General features: G+C 38.5%; 1 protein-coding gene across 5 annotated transcripts; it reads right to left on the reverse strand.

Moving 5' to 3' along the window:
- Positions 1–372: 372 nt before the first annotated feature.
- LOC140882098 (isoleucine--tRNA ligase, chloroplastic/mitochondrial) lies at positions 373–10,136 on the reverse strand. 5 transcript variants are annotated; one of them, XM_073287856.1, is made up of 22 exons: positions 9,860–10,136; positions 8,971–9,169; positions 8,686–8,840; positions 8,507–8,608; positions 8,151–8,220; positions 7,693–7,805; positions 7,232–7,300; positions 7,009–7,116; positions 6,702–6,849; positions 6,335–6,566; positions 5,695–5,981; positions 5,445–5,581; positions 5,133–5,280; positions 4,870–5,001; positions 4,245–4,373; positions 3,676–3,803; positions 3,437–3,598; positions 3,063–3,188; positions 2,355–2,428; positions 1,920–2,169; positions 1,450–1,629; positions 373–870 (listed from the first exon to the last, which is right to left on the reverse strand). In XM_073287856.1, exons 1-22 carry the CDS (start codon positions 9,950–9,952, stop codon positions 631–633), a joined length of 3,282 nt encoding a protein of 1,093 aa, XP_073143957.1. In that variant the 5' UTR covers positions 9,953–10,136; the 3' UTR covers positions 373–630. The 5 variants fall into 5 exon arrangements, with proteins under 5 accessions (XP_073143957.1, XP_073143984.1, XP_073143975.1 ...); XM_073287883.1 differs by having other exon boundaries at positions 8,971–9,069; positions 9,860–10,135; XM_073287874.1 differs by lacking the exon at positions 9,860–10,136 and adding an exon at positions 9,568–9,707.
- Between the last annotated feature and the right edge of the window lie 7,433 nt (positions 10,137–17,569).

Here is a 17,569-nt window from a genome sequence, read left to right on the forward strand (position 1 = left end):
ATCTCTACCTTAGAGTGCCTTGTACCAGGCCTTCGTATTCATGAGATATAATGTTATGAATCAAATCAAAGTTTCGTGCATCTCTGTTTCTACGAAAGAAAATGCGTGCCCTATGTTTGAAAATACTGCCTTCGTATCATGTGATGATGCGACAGATTTCCAATTGTTTTGATATTTCATTTTCTTCGGGCAGCGACTTTATTGCCATGGGTGGAGGAAATGTAAAATGCTTTGAGGCATCTCGGTATCACATCAGTATCACGGCGAATAAAAAAACTTTGATCTATCTCCAGGGAAGAAATATTTGGGGTACATGATCATTCTTACGTTGAGAAAATGATGCATGAAAAAAATTGAAAACTTTTCATTTAAAGATACTGTTTTTTCACTTATGTCGTTGTATAAGCATTAGGAGACTAACTACGAGGTCAAAATTTTTAATACAACAAAGATAGCTTTCTGTTCACATACAAATTCCAGGTCTCATTCTTCCAAGACAATGCAAAAATAAGCTTCAGTGTGAAGCAAGTTCCAGTATAGTTGGACCTCGGTGTGGCACTTAGCATTATAAACAGAGCCAATTTGCTGGCCAATCTTGAACACAATGTTGTGCAGTTAACTTGAGATAGCTCAACTGGCTGCTGCCATAGCTGGTAATGGCTGACTTATGATGCTGTGGCATCGACCACAAAGCGATGGGTGGTCACTGTACTCGCCAACTTGAGGCGAAAAATTCCAGCATCTCTCACATTTCGAACCGTTAGCACGTGACACACCAATCCAAACTTTGCTCTCGCCTTCAATAAGATATTCTCCGGTGCATTGTATACCTTCGCTTGTTACATTAACCAAAGATGGAAGAATCTCTACCTGCATATTCAGAACCACAGTACGCGAACCCATACTCAATTTTCTTAATTAAGTTAACTGACAATTAGCAAACATATTGTGAAAACCCTTGAGGTAAATTATGAATCTTGACTGTGTTCTACTGTTGACAACATCCCATAACCCCAGAAGTTTGGTTTTCATACTGAACCATCTTTTTCTTCGAAAAATTACTCGACCTCCAAGTTCCAACATACTCTCAACAACCTCGCCTTTTATTTCTTTATTTTTAATTTATCTCATCGATGCTAACAACCATTAAGGGCGGAAATGTAAGCCTATATGGACGACTTTGACCTTGTAGAAAATTTTATTCCACCTTTGATGGGATGTCATAATTTTCCAAATGGAGTGAAACTAACCTAACTTCAAAAAGAGACTTAGTTTTCCTACTCTGAACACACTGATGTGCTGGAAAGGCTGCAGATTCTTATGTCTCCATCTCCTATTGTGAGAGAACTAAGTGATTACTTTCCTATGACACATTGAAAAATGATAATAGCAGAAAGATTTAACTGCGATTCTGCTATTTTGGTCTGATAAATGTTCAATCTGGTATACCTGAGATGTAAGGAATATGCGATGCAGCCCATCAGCATCATTTTCAGATGCACACATATCTACCAATCTTGTAACCATACTGTTATCAGATGCATGGAGAAAAACTTTTGCCTCTAAACTCGAACCAATCAGCTTCGCTGTACGAGCATTCTCCAGCACTCTGTTTACCTCTGTTCTCAGCTGGTAAAGGTAGCTTAAATTAGAATGAATACTGACATTGGGCATTCATTGAAACGTTAATCTCAACGCTAAAGTCTAGTTAAATATTGATGACATTTCCCAGATTAAGTAAATAACTAATAATTTTGATCCTTTGCACCCTGGGGTGCAGGATTTTCGTGAGCGACCACTAAAACCCGCCAGCGGGTTTTAGTGGTTTTTTTTTTTGTTTTTTTGCACCACTACGGTCGCTCACAAAAATCCTGCTGCACCTTAGTTTGCAGGTGATCAAAACTAAAATCACTAATCACCTCAAGAATCGTTGCCCAGAAAATAACTTCTTCTTCCGGAAAATTAAGATATCTTTGGTTCAAGACCGGCCATCTTAACTCAAAGGCAGAAGTTGCAACATGTCCATCTTCAGCAGCGAATTGAAACGGAAGATGCTGCCATACATCTTCCGCTAGATGTGGCAGAATAGGAGCAATGACCCTGACAACAGAAAGTAGATGCGCAGCAAGGACTGTTTGACAACTTCTCCTTGTAGCACTTATGCTTCCCCTGCAAGTATGAAAAAAATGTCTATAATAAGCTCAAAAACATGTCAGACAGATAAGAAGCCTTGTTTGCGGCAAATCATCAAGCCAATATCATCGGGTGTTACAAAAGATTTGAAAATGGTCAGACGTATATAAATGACATAAGACTGCTAGGTTCAACATATTGATGAAGCTCCCACTGCTTACCCAACATAAAGTCGATCTTTAGCAATGTCCAGGTAGAAATTTGAGAGATCAACTACCACAAAGCGCTGAATGATCTGTAATTGTGATAAAAGAAATAAGAAAGAGGAGAAACTTCAGAACCACATGATCATACATACAAATTAATAGGTAACCTAAAAGGAGGTCCCATTTCAGAAACCAAATGCAACTCGGTTGTATTTGGATAGATGGATTTCGACAATAGTTTTATTGTTTACAATGAAACAATATATTAAATATTAAATCCACACCTTATTTATTTACACATTAATAATACAGAGTAGAACAACATCATTATTAGGTGAACTTGAAATCCATCATAATTAACACGAAAAACTATATAAACGTTTCTTCAACAAAAAACTACATAAACATGTAAGAGGTGGATTTGAAGTTTGTGGTTTTACTTCTCTAAGTAACCAAAATGCATTTGAAATCCATTAATCCAAACGCTACCTAAGTAAATCCATCATTTACTTAATTTATAAAGCTAAAACTGATCAAGAAATATAACCCCCTTCTACTATATTCTAGCAATCACTTTCCAAACACAGCTTCGGTGTGAATGCCATATATCACTCGCATAAACCAAATTATCATTTCTCCACCAATGCTTCTATTTTCTTCGGTCCATTCATTTGCATATGATTTTACTGAAAATAGCATATTAACACCTTGGGAGGAATATACCTGGAAAATTTTGAAGAACTGATAACTGTCGTAGCTCTCTTGAATGTTCTTAACGACACTTTCTAGTTGAAATAATGCATATCGATCAATCATTGGAAGCTCACTATGAGGAACAGCATAAATGGGCTGCGAAAAGTCAACGGATAAAATAAGGACAAATGGAAGGTTTATGAGAAACAACTCGTCATCGGATATGTTTACCATAACATCTAAATAACTAAGCTTGTGAATATTAAAGAGCGAATAAGAAAAGAAGAAATTATATTAACGTAGATTAAGGTAAACCAATTCTGCACCCTGCTAAAAAGAATTATTTCAATTTGATTATAAAAACTCTTTGACATCTCAAGGTGACAATTAAGAGAATGGCTTACTTTCCAATCATGCAGATTTCCCAAAAGAAATCGCAAGGTTCCTCTTAATTTCCTATATATGTCAGACATTTGACGAAGCACTGTAGTCCCAACTGTCACATCACTGGTATAATCAACACTTGAAACCCAGAGGCGAAGAACATCTGCACCAAAGGCAATATCCTGTTCAAGAAACACACAAGAAAAAATGTCATTCCACAGCGAGTAAAACCCTCATGGTTTCTAACTGTCTGGTGTACCTTTGGGTCTTTCCCTCCTTCAATTACAGTTTTTGGATCAACTACATTTCCAAGAGATTTGCTCATCTTGAAACCTTTCTCATCAAGCACAAATCCATGTGTTACAACACCATGATACGGAGCCTTTCCTGTAAACAATAAGCTGAACGTTTGACAGACCTTATCTCCGAAAAGAGAAGATGAGCAAAAGTTGCATATTTTACGTGCCTATGAATAAAATCAATTGCACAGCAAACTTGTGATTGTTACATCCAAAACTGAAGATACACGCTGCTTTGCAAAACATTATATGGAATTTTACTCAAGGCACCTACAATTTCAAAAAGGAACTTCAAGGGAAAGAAAGGGAAGAACGGAAACAAGACCCTGACACCATCTATAAACCTTGGGAAATTTCATTAGATTACCCCCTATCTTCAAACAGTATAGGCACCAAAATGCACTACAACCACTTCTTTTTATTAAGCAGATTTTGACTCAACATCTACCTCGATCCACCACGTGATTTGAGAAAAATAGAATGGAAAGGGAAAAATGGGTTACAATTGCTTTCAGTAAGATCTTCTTACCATTAGTAGCAACACTTGTTAACAATGAACTCTGAAACCAACCACGATGCTGATCTGTACCTTCAAGATATAAATCTGCAGGATACCTAGCACCATTTCTTTTGCCCAGAACAGCAGCCCAAGAAGAGCCTGAAACACATTATGCGATTAGTGGTTCATTTCCGTAAAAGATGACTGCGAGGATTTTCTTCTCTTCACTAAAAGAAATTATATTGACAAGAAAACCAATTTCTCAATCTCCAAACAATAGACTATGCATACAATGAAATTGATTACTGAAGCACTAATAAAAAACACTAGTCTATTCCAAATTATCAAAAACATAATGACATGAAACCACAAAATCTATAACGAGCCCACATCATGGTGCCAGAACGATACAGCAACATGTCATTTCAAGATAAAAATATGGACTTTACCCATTATATATGAAGGTTGATACCAACTATGTATACCAATGATAAGGGATATAATTTGGATAAAACAGTGTTTCACTTTGCAGATTTTCATTTGGGAGCTCAAACAGAAGAATAAGTGTTAAGCAGATGACAGACGATAAATAGATGTGAGCATGACTATCATAGCACTAGTTCAAAATTATTTTCAGGTCACTATCTAATAATACCTGAATCAAACCAAACATCCATTGTATCAGTCCCCTTTACATAGCTAGATGCTTCAGTGCGATATTTTTCTGGAAGTAATTCCTCCACTGACATGTACCACCATGCATCACTTCCTTTCTGTGAAATTATAGCTGTCAAAATAAAAGTTTGGTTCAAAATATCCTAAATAGAGAGGGAGAGAGAAATGTAAAAGCTGAAGTAACTTCATAGATAACATTACGATTCGTAATAACTTCAGTGAAAAACAGAAAATGGATCTTACACTTAATATGATCAATAGTCTCTTTACTCATTAATGGCTCCTTTGAATCCACATGATAAAAAACAGGGATAGGTACACCCCAAGTCCTTTGCCGGGAAATACACCAATCAGATCGAACTGAAGTCATTGAAGAAATTCGGTTTTCTGCCTATTATAAGCACAAGGTTGATTTCATGACTGTGAAGAATGATTATATAATACTAAAGTTTTAAAGAGCATTTTTGCCCAGGTCGAATTTCTTGTCCTCTAATGGATCGTCCGTGGACAGACTTAATCTTCTATGAAAATTAAAAATGACATTGGTAAATTTACCTGTGAGGGAATCCATGTTACTTGGTTAATTGCATCCATAGCAGCTGTTCGGAAACCTTCCACCGAGGCAAACCACTGTTCGGTTGCCCTGAATATGGTTGGTTTTTTCGTTCGCCAATCATATGGATACTTGTGTTCTGCGTTTTTTTTAAATAATAAGTTTAGGCAAGCTCACAACAGTCCTTGCCCAGTAATATAGTCTGAAAAGAAAAGACCGAATCCTAATTCGAAGACTAGACTTTTAACTTACTGTATTGCTCAACCATTATCAGCTTTGAGTTATTGTCCAAGTACTCGATAACAGCAGCATTACCATTGCCAAGCACATCAAGCCCTCTGAATCGTCCAGCTTCTTCAGTAAATATTCCTTCATCATCCACAGGGGAAAGCATGGGCAAACCATATTTAAGGCCAGTTACGTAATCTTCTTGACCATGACCAGGAGCAGTATGAACTAATCCTGTTCCTGATTCCGTCGTGATATAATCTCCACCAATGACAACTGGGCATTCTTTATCATCTATCGGATGGACATACCTGAAGTAACAATTGAAGGCTAAAGTTAGACGAAATCACCTAGCTTAGCCACCACAATATTTTTCCTCAAGTTCTGTATTTCTGAGAGTTGGGAGTTCACAAATAATTGTTGAGCACGAATATGGTATTTACTTTTAAAAGGGTATTCAACTCCCATGTTTATAAACCTCGATTGATGGCATGACTCACGCTTCCAATTTGTTTCTATGTATGGTCCATCGCATACCACTACCTAATGCTGTTGGCCTTCCACCAGAATTATTTATAGGTGCAATCTGTGCGGAGAGCTTGCATTTGTGCTATTTAATTTCAATTGTGGATCAAATACAGATTAATGCTATTCAAAACATTACTTGCAACTTTCAAGTTCTGCACCAGTGATTGTTGCATGTACATTAAGCTTCACGCCCCATTTTGCTTCTAGAGTTGGCACAAGGTCCAATGCCACAACTAGGAACTGCTTGTCACGGTTCTTAAAGACATTTCCAAATTTTTTTTCCTTATCTGCCGAAGACGTAGATACGTCTCCAGAAGCGAAATGAACTTCAACAACAGCATATTGAAGCTTTGAATTGACTGCAACAGCTGAACAAAAATGAAAATAATCACTCATAATCAATATATGACTTAAATAATCTTTAATACCAACAGAATAGCAAACATGGTACATACGAATAACTTGAAGCAGCATAGCCTAAGTGAAAGATAGGAAAACCCTACCAGCATTAGCAGGAATAGTCCATGGAGTTGTAGTCCAAACAGCCAAGCCCACATTAGGAAGAAAATCCTCTAGCATTGTACAAGAAGTGGGAGCACTAAGTAATGGGAAAATTGCATACATGCTCTTTGATATATGCCCCTCTGGATACTGCATAAATTTTAATGTAATAGCAAAGATAAAGGTTAAAGTTTCTGCTTGAAATGCGACATGTTTTGATCATGCTTAGCATTTTAATCTGTACTTATTGTGTGTGAGGTTCAGAAAACAACGAATGTCTTGGAAATGAAAAGATATGAGATTCATTACCTCCAATTCAGCTTCTGCTAGAGCAGTGCGGGATGAGGGACTCCAGTGGACAGGTTTTCTGCCTCTGTAGATAAACCCTTGTAACATCATTTGGCCAAACACTTCAATCTTGCATAATTCATATGAACCGTGTAACAAAAAATTTAGATTACTTTGAAAACAATAAGAATATTATGAACTAAGGTATGAAAAAAGTTGTGACTGGAAGACGACTGAAGTTTACTTGAGCAGCCTCATACTCCGGATCAAGAGTGAGATAGGGATTATCCCAATCTGCCCAGATGCCATAGCGCTGTAACCAGCGTAAAAAACATTAGTCAAATTACAAATTATAAGAGTAATAAACTATTTCCCACCAATGAAATCAAATTGAAGTTTATTAAATAAGTCCATAAATAGTGACATTACAATTTTCGTTAATCTTTTGTAATTAACCTCTTAAAGGGGAAAAAAACTAGTCATACTAGAATTAGCGAACCTCTTTGTTCGGTAGCCATAGTTGCCAAAATAAAGTCATACAAGAAGATGTTTTTAATGGTCATCAGATCAGAAGTGATTATTTAAATTAACACTAAACTACAAAACTAATTTTTAATTCATGGCAGAGCAAGAAATTTTCCATCCATGATACAGGAAACTGAATTGGAACATTCCTTCTTGATCCCAAAAAATGAAGAATATAACCTTAAATGATGCCATCTGGGTCTTGACAGTTGACTTTGCAAATTTGGCAGCCTTTGCCCTTAATTTTAGTGGTGTCAGTTCCTTTCTAGAATCTTGATCCAGTGACTGTAAAACTGCAACATTTCAACAAAATCCGTGGTATCGTTCAACCCCCAAAATCTATTAACTTTCTTTAAACTTCACACGAATTAAGTGCATACAAATGCCACTCATGCAGCACAAAGATACGAAAAAAATAAAGGAACTGACTTCAGATCAATGCTGCTACCATAAATAAGGCAACTGTTAAATTGTTGTTTTTTAATTCCATCTGACCAGTTTTCCTTTACCACATACTGGAGTTAATATAATCTGTCCACACCTTTGGCAGGCACTTCAGGCAGTGAATCAGCTAATAAATTAAAATGATCCCAAAGCCTTTTAGGTTCTTACAAACTAGGAACACTCTCAACACTTGCCTTTCAATTCGATTGGTAAACCATGGCAATCCCAACCAGGTACATAATGAACTTGAAAGTTCTGAAGAAGCTGCAACAACGATAATAAATTAGTCTTGCAAGCAGAAACTCTAACTCATTATGTAAAAACTTGCACATATTGATTCAAACAGGCTGAAGAGGGAGTACATCTGATTCATCATTTTCAACTTTAAGCCTCGGACTTGTTTTAATTTTTTGTTATATGCCACGATTGACATGTTGGGTATTTCCGACCACTTGATAAAAAAAAATGAAATCTCACACTTCATAGAATCAACTAATGCAAAGTAATATTTCTAATAAATACGCATTATCCTCAAATTCACCATGTTTACCTTATAACGGTTGATTATATCCTTCAAAATCTTATTCATGGCATGTCCCATATGTAAATCACCATTTGCATACGGAGGACCATCATGAAGCACAAAACTGCCCTGTCATGATTATTAAAATTAGCCAAAATTTACTGATAACAGAAAATTTAAGAATATCATTGAACATGCTAACCAACCCCGTTATTCCTGCTGACAACCCTTCTAAACACCTGATTTTCATCCCACATTTTCTGAATTTCAGGTTCCCTTACAACAGAATTTGCTCTTAACCCAAAGGCAGTCTTGGGGAGATCAACTGTGTGCTTATACTTTCCATCTTCCTGCTTATCCCCTGGAAAACGATAAGCATATAACTACTTACAGACTCAAGTAAGTGCAGTATCGTAAAAGGAATTAGACGCAATCAAAGAAAGGATATGCACAACGGAAATACATATCATACGAATCAGATTCTTGGCAACCTTCAGATTTTCCCTTTGCCGCCATGACAGGCCCACGCGATCTTCGCTTTGATGATGAGCTGTATTCTACGCCAGAGCACGTAGAATAGCATGTCACATCTAAGAGAGACAAGACTTTCACAGTTGAGCTGCTTCTGAAACGTAATAAGCTTAAAGCAGTGGTATTCCTTAGATATGAGCAATTTCTCAACGACAGAGCCTGAATAAAAATAAGAAATGTGGTACTACTAATGAGCATATCCTGCTACAGAACGTGATCAAATTAGATTGTTAGAACCACGAGATAACATCAGTTGCTGTGTGATGACATAAGAAATCTTAGTTCCGTTTAATCAAAGATTGAAACTCATTTAAATATCATCATCATTCACATCCACAGCATAACCATAACTTCCTAGAAGATTAAATCCCAGGAAAGAAGACGGCTTTCCTTTCACTCCTTCCAACATTGTCTTTAAAATACAATACTGACGCCCCGCCCCGACCCGACCCGCGCCCAGACCAAGGTCTTATATCAACAGCAGAAGACCGAATGAATTTGAACAAACAATTCATCAAATACCTGGAAGTCATACATCAGTAAAAACTTACACGTACACTCAGTTAATCGGCAATAGCTTCCAAAAGCTAAACTTGACAGGCCTCCGCCAATTCATTGGCAATACGCATAAATCAAATTTGACAAAGTTTTGATCTTTCGTGTGTATTGACCCATTTTTAAACATAGACATCACACCCAAATAACTAAAAACAACTACCCCATTTGAAGTCTACAACTTGACGACCAAGAAACGTAGCGCTCAAGAAACTCATTAAAAAAAAACTGAATACAACGTCCAATACTACAGTACACACACAAAAGTCTGCATGACACTCTGTCAGTCAGTACCTTGTAAGATGAACTCCGCGCAGCCATCGCAGAAAGAGAGTAGAAATGAGTGGGAATCGAGAGTTTAGTTAAGAGGGTCGACTCCATTTCCATTCATCTTTCTTTATGAAGATTTTTCTTCTCCATCCATTGAAGAAAATTGAGGAGAAAAGATGGGATTCTCAATAAATTTGATTTATTTATGTATGTATGTATGTGTATACTATCCTTATTTTTGTTTTTGTGGATAAAGACTAAAGAGCCTTTCCTACGCTTGTTTTGGTGGAGATGGGAATTTTTCAATTTCTACCTTCTACTCCATTGTATTACTACAATATTACCCAAATAGATTGTGATATCCTACAATTTTGGTGGACGAAATGCATCAACACCGCATAAAAAAAAATCAGAAAAAACGAAAAACCCATGACCTAGAACTAATTATTTTTCTTTAAAAAAAATCGGATTTTAATACACTTACAAATAGGTAAATTGTGGGACCCAACTCGTAGTTTAAATATTGTTACTGTCTTTTATTACAATAACATAAACATTTGCACATTTTATTTAATGCATTGTACCTGGATCATCCAACGCTTTTTTTTTTTTATAAAAAAAATAAAAAAAAACAGTATGTTGTGGCGGGATTAGGCAGACCCCTACCTTTTTATTAAAAAAAAGAATACATGAGAAGAAGACTAGGCTAAAATCTCTCGAAAATTACAAAAATCCAATTGCCAAAATTAGATTTAATTCTGATGTAAGGTAACCCAGACCTATCCAGCCTGCAAATTCCTTTGAGTCGCCCCTGGATGTCCGCTGGATGTAGAGTTCTCTGCCCAAGTGCTAATCCCATATTAGCCAGTTCATCCGCCGCAACATTTGTCTCTCTATAGACATGAGATTTGTGTACCTCAAAGAAGTGCATGATACCTTGGAGTTGCGTCAAAAGGTGACGGATCCCAGCTAGTGGAGTCCACGTCAATGATGGCTAAAGAAGCCATGGAGTCTATCTCAAGCCAAAGTGAAAATAGATTATAGAGTTTGCAAATTTGTAGCCGAATCCTTCAAAATCGCATGCAATTCTGCTCTTGTGTTCGCCCCTAGCCCAATAGAATCATGATAAGCAATAATGGGGACGCCCCGATGATCTCTAATGATACCTCTAATGCTAGACACACCTCTACCTTTCGAGCAACCATCCGAGTTAAGCTTATAATAGCTCGGAGGAGGAGGAACCCAACGAACTACTCGAATGAAGGAGCATTGAGTAGTTCGAGTGTCCAGCCCCAACAGTCTCGCAACATCTCCAGAACCTTTTCAGTGTAAAGGCGGAATGGCCCGTGCATGGGCAAGAGAAGAGATGTAGTCATTAATATTTCAAATTATCATGTTCGCCTGGATGCTCACGTCTTTGTGTTTCTGGTCGTTTCTGGCCCTCCAAAGAAACCAGATAATAATGAATGATATTATTTCTATGACATGACCCTTACACCACCAGTCAAGATCAACTTTCCAGTTGCTAAAAATAAGAGGGTGCTGGACCTCAAAAAGCCGCGCATAAAAGTTTCAGACAAAGGTGGCAGGACCACTAAATAAAAAATATGATCAAAAGATTCCGAACTCCGACAGCACTAACACTTCGAGGCTAAGGCCAACCCTCTAGATTGGAGAATATTGTCAATAGGAAGTCTCTTAAAATACCAACGCCAACAGAATATCGATATTTATGGCCTAAAGAGTTTGACCAGCAACCCGTGAGCCAACCGATCACATTATTCTTGTTCCTCACCAACTCCCAGGCAGATTTGACAATGAACATGCCAATAGTCGTTGGTTTTTAGATAGCATAATCCTTAGCAACAGAATGACTAGGAACTTCCATAATGTGACATGAAAGATCCTGAGGCACCACTAGGAGCAGCCTTTCCAAGTTCCAGTTTCTCCCTGTGAGAACCACTTAACCGACCTATTACCTGTACCTGAATAGGGTTCGAAATCATCAAAGGGCCTTCAGGGAGCCAGGAATCATACCAGAAGCTGATATTACCATCACCCAGTGTTGTAAATGGCTGGAGGCGGTGCGGTCCGTGACCACCTACCGCCTCGGCCGCCTAGGCAGCGCCTAGGCGGTTGAATTTTTTTAAAGTATTTTTATGGGTGGCGGCAGGCGGTTGAGGTGTGTGGTGGAGGGTGGGAGAGCAAAAATGAAAAAAAGTGGTTAGTGTTTTTTAAATGAGTCAAGATCTAGGATTTTAAAATAGATAAACTTTGACTAGTATTTTAAAATGTATTAACTTTTGACTAGAATTTAAAATTAGTTGACTATGGACCTTGACTCAATTTAAAAAACCTTGGCCGCCTCAACCGCTTCAACCGCCCGAGCACCCGCCTCGCTCGCCTCGACCGCCTCGTCGTCCGCCTCGCAGCTTGGGCCGCCTGAAACGACCGCCTCAAGCCGAGGCGTGGAGGTCGAGGGCCGCCTACCGCCTAGGCGGCCGCCTCGACCGCCATTTAAAACACTGCCATCACCTATATGCCAACCAATCTCGCTCTCATCTCGAGTCTGAATCTTCATCATTCTCCTCCATGTGGGGAAAATATTTTGCATGAGCTGCATCGTAGCAGGTGGATCCGTTTTGCAGTATCTGATGTGCAGAAATCTACTTTAGATAGAATCCACTGTTCTGAATCTGATCCAAAGTTTTATGGAAAATGTTATCACAACGTCCTTAAGCCGACAAAATTGTTGGAGAACGGCGATCAGATCAATCAGAATTGATACCCGGTGCAGCGGAAGTTTAAAAATTTTATATGGAACGATTCCATAATGGGTATCAAAACTTTTACAATTAAATTGTGTGTGTAAAAATTAAATAACAATTATAAGTTTTTACCTCCAATCTCGAATCGAGATTATGGACACCAACAGATTGCTCTGCTCTTGTTGTATATCCCTGGAACTGATGAACGAACTGTTCTTCAATCAGGTCCACGAACAGAGATTTAATCCCTCTGATAGATTGCACTAGAAAATCTATCAGAAGTTTCTACGAAGAGAATTAACGAATTTGATCCGTTAAACCAGACTGTAATTCAAAATTCACAGGCTGGATTTTTCCGAGTAGAGAGGGAGGGGGGCGGCCACTTTAGAGAGAAAATAACTAGGTTTTCAAAAATTGTGACCTGTTGTTGTGTAATTTCTGTACTGCAATAACTTATTTATAATGTAGGCCGCTAACAGCTTAGGACCCATTAGTCATAAGTTCAAGCTCGACAAGCAAAGCCCGCATGTTCAGAAATTAATATAAAATTCATCATGACTCCTATTGATAAACCGATTTCACCAATGTGCACAGAAACCATTTCTGCACCTTTTAAAGTCAAGATAAATTTTTCTGAATCCGAATTCAGTGATTTCCAAAAATGCCCATCCCTATGTCATTTTAGGAAATCTTACTCCTCTACTCTTAAATAAGAAGTCCAACTTCTTTGTTCATTAAATTTAACTTTTTAAATTTAACTATCTCAACGGGGATTAAAAATCCATTACTTTGTGTGACCCTCAATGGTTCAGGGATACAGCTAGCCGTGGGCTCACAACTCCTTGTGACTCGGAACAACAATTTCCGACTTGCCCATCGAATCATGGTAAGAGCGCCTAGCAACATCGCCCCATGATTCCCTAGGTATCACTGATAGTGCCTGCAAGAACCAATAGATTTTGGTTAGCATACAGTACGGTCCCTTCATCCATATATCCCGATCGAATCAACAACCATTGGTAAATCGAGAGTCGTTCGAGATTCGATAACTATGCAATACATCTTGAAGATCAAATAGTGACATCGCATGTGCTACTAAGAAACCATTTCTTAAAACACATCATGTACTCTGGCCAGAGATTCGTCACACTAATATCTCCTCAGATCGCATAGGATATCCACACTCGCAAGTATGTGGTGAATCCTTGACAACAAAGCATCGACTCCTATATGTGTTGTAACTGTACCCAATCCCGACACCTGATGACCCCAATAGAGTCGGTAAACGAGTCAAAGCACAGTACTAGCATATAGAGTCTCAATGATGTTTCAAGTAGTAAGGACTAATGGTGTACAACCAAAACCGCGGACTTTATCCACTCGATAAGTGATAACCACTTGGAAAGTCCGGATAGGGTAGTTCGATCATTCATCATATGAATATCCATTTGCATGCTTCGAACATCTCTATGTTCCCTACCAATGAAACGTGGTACTCTGCATCGCAAATGCTAGTCTCAAACTCGAGCGATCCTTATCCTTATTATCGGACGGCTCAATCGACTAGGAACAGTTTAGAATATACAGTGACTATAAGATGTGTTTCATGATAGACATCCCCATGTTCTACCACATCTTACATACACTATAGTATATTCAAGGTCTTTATCAAAACAACAATAGTATATCACAATATAACAATATGAAGAAAGATAAAGTCATTGCCATTAATAAAAGTGTAAATTATATTAAACAAAAGATTGTTTATACAAAGAGTCATCAAAGCCCTTAGCCACAAGTTGTCTCACCGGGCACCCACTCTTTCAATCTCCCACTTGCCCTAAAGCCAACTAGTCATACTACGTAGACCCATTGCTTCGCGATGTTTGTCAAATAATGGTCCTGGCAAGGGCTTAGTAAGTGGATCAGCGATATTGTCTGCAGAGGCCACTCTTTCGACAATGATGTCTCCTCTTTCCACAATCTCCCGGATGATGTGGTATTTCCTCAGTACTGTTTGGATCTTTGATGAGACCTTGGTTCCTTTGCCTGAGCAACGGCACCCGTTTTGTCACAGTACACCGGGACTGGACCAACAACTTCAGGAATGACGCCCAACTCTTGGACGAAATTCCTCATCCAAACGGCCTCTTTAGCAGCAGCTGATGCTGCAATGTATTCTGCCTCAGTGGTGGAATCCGCTGTGGTGTCCTGCTTGGAACTCTTTCAAGAGACAGCACCGCCATTGAGCATGAACACAAATCCAGAGGTTGACTTCGAGTCATCCACGTCACTTTGGAAGCTAGAGTCGGTATAGCCTTCCAATTTTAGTTCTCTTCCTCCATATACCATGAACATATTCTTAGTCCTTCGTAAGTACTTAAGAATGTCCTTCACGGCTTTCCAATGCATTTGACCGGGATTAGCTTGATATCTGCTCGTGACACTCAGAGCAAATGCTACATCCGGTCTGGTAGATATCATCCCATACATGATACTACCTATGGCTGACGCATATGGTACATGTGTCATTTTCTCTATCTCTTCATCAGTCTTGGGACACATAGACTTGGATAGAGAAACTCCATGACACATGGGTAGATGTCCTCTCTTGGACCCATCCATTGAAAACCGTTTCAATATGGTGTCGATGTAGGTTGATTGAGTGAGTTCTATCATTCTCTTAGATCTATCTCTATAGATCTGTATCCCTAGAATATAGGATGCCTCACCCAAATCCTTCATCGAGAATCTACCTGATAACCATATCTTTGTTGACTGCAACATCCCTACGTCATTCCCAATGAGTAGGATATCATCAACATAAAGTACTAAGAATGTCACAACATCCTTAACTACTTTCTTGTACACGCATGGTTCCTCCGGGTTCTTGATGAAACCAAAATCCTTTATTGTTTCATCAAATTTCTGGTTCCAACTTCTTGATGTTTGTTTTAGACCATAGATTGATCTCTGAAGCTTGCATACCTTATGCTCGCTTCCCATGGATGTGTATCCCTCAGGCTGCGTCATATAGATTTCTTCCTTAATGTCTCCATTAAGAAAAGCAGTCTTCATATCCATTTGCCATATCTCATAGTCATACCAAGCAGCTATGGCAATAAGGATTCTTATGGACTTGAACATTGCAACTGGTGAAAAGTTTTCATCATAGTCAACTCCTTGTCTTTGAGTATAACCTTTCGCCACCAATCGCGCCTTGTAGGTCAATACCTTACCATGAGGCCCAAGCTTTCTCTTGTAGATCCATTTACACCCTATTGGAACAATTCCATCGGGAGGATCTACTAAAGATCAAACTTGGTTTGTATGCATCGAATCTATTTCCGACTGCATAGCTTCAAGCCATAAATTTGAATCCGCATCAGAAATTGCTTCCTTGAAGTTTCTTGGATCACATCCAATATCGGGTTCATCTTGATCCCCTTCAAGAAGAAGACCATATCGAATAGGAGGTCTGGAAGTCCTCTCGGATCTTCTAAGTATAGGCGTGTCTATCAATGGTTCCTGAGGTGTAGGATCGTTATTTTGTATTTCGGGTTCTTCTCGAATTTCTTCGAGTTCCATCATCTCGCCTTTCTTATCCGATAAGAACTCCTTCTCCAAGAAGGTGGCATTCCTCGAAACAAACACCTTTGTTTCAGCAGGATGATAGAAATAATATCCGATTGAATTCTTCGGATACCCTACAAAATAACATAAGGTGGATCGACTATCCAACTTATCTCCCACTGTCTGCTTCACGTAAGCAGGACATCCCCAAATCCTCAAGTATGAATACTTAGGAGCTTTGCCATTCCATAACTCGTATGGTGTTTTGTCCACTGCTTTAGTGTGGACGTTGTTCAACAACAATACCGCCGTTTCAAGCGCGTAGCCCCAAAACGAAGGTGGAAGCTCAGTGAAGCTCATCATGGATCGAACCATGTCCAACAAAGTTCGATTACGACGCTCCGATACACCATTCAGCTGTGGTGTCATAGGAGGAGTCCACTGAGAGAGAATCTCATTCTCCTTCAGATAGTCTAAAAACTCGGTACTCAAGTATTCTCCACCTCGATCCGATCGAAGTGCTTTAATACTTTTACCCAGCTTGTTTTCTACTTCAGCCTTGAATTCTTTGAACTTTTCAAATGCTTCAGACTTATATTTCATTAAATATAAATACCCATACCTAGAATAATCATCAGTAAAGGTAATGAAGTAGGTGTGTCCATATTGAGTACCAATTCTAAATGGACCACAAACGTCTGTATGGATCAAATCCAACAGATTTTGACTACGCTCAGGTTTCCCCTTAAAAGGAGATTTAGTCATTTTTCCTTTCAGGCAGGATTCACAAGTAAGTAGAGAGTTAATATCAGACATATCAAACATGCCCTCTCCCACTAGCTTGTTCATCCTCCTTGAGGAAATATGACCTAGCCTAGCATGCCAAAGGTTTGCCGGGTTTTGACTATCGATTTTCCTTTTATTTGTTGTTGCCGGTTTATCAACATAATTTATTGGAACGTCTTTTAGTTTTAAGTTATATAGATCGTTTTCAAGTTGTCCATTTCCAATCAAACATTCATTCTTGTAAATATTGCAAATCCCATTCACAAAATTGCAAGAATAACCATCTCTATCTAGCATAGAAACAGAAATAATGTTTTTAATCAAATCTGGAACAAATAAAACATCTCTCAAAAGTAACTTAAAACCGTTCTGCAAAATTAAATAAATATCTCCCACAGCTTTAGCTTCAACTCTGGAACCATTTCCGAGCCTCAGCTGGGTCTCACCCATTCTAAGTCTGCGACTTCTTGTCATCACCTGCAAATCATTGCAAATGTGAGATCCACATCCGGTATCCAATACCCAAGAAGTAGTATTAAGTGAAACATTTATTTCAATATAGAACATACCCTTCGCAGTTCGCAACTGCTCTAGATATTCCTTGCAG

Source organism: Henckelia pumila, chromosome 1, assembly GCF_033568475.1.
Source record: "Henckelia pumila isolate YLH828 chromosome 1, ASM3356847v2, whole genome shotgun sequence".
NCBI lineage: Eukaryota > Viridiplantae > Streptophyta > Magnoliopsida > Lamiales > Gesneriaceae > Henckelia > Henckelia pumila.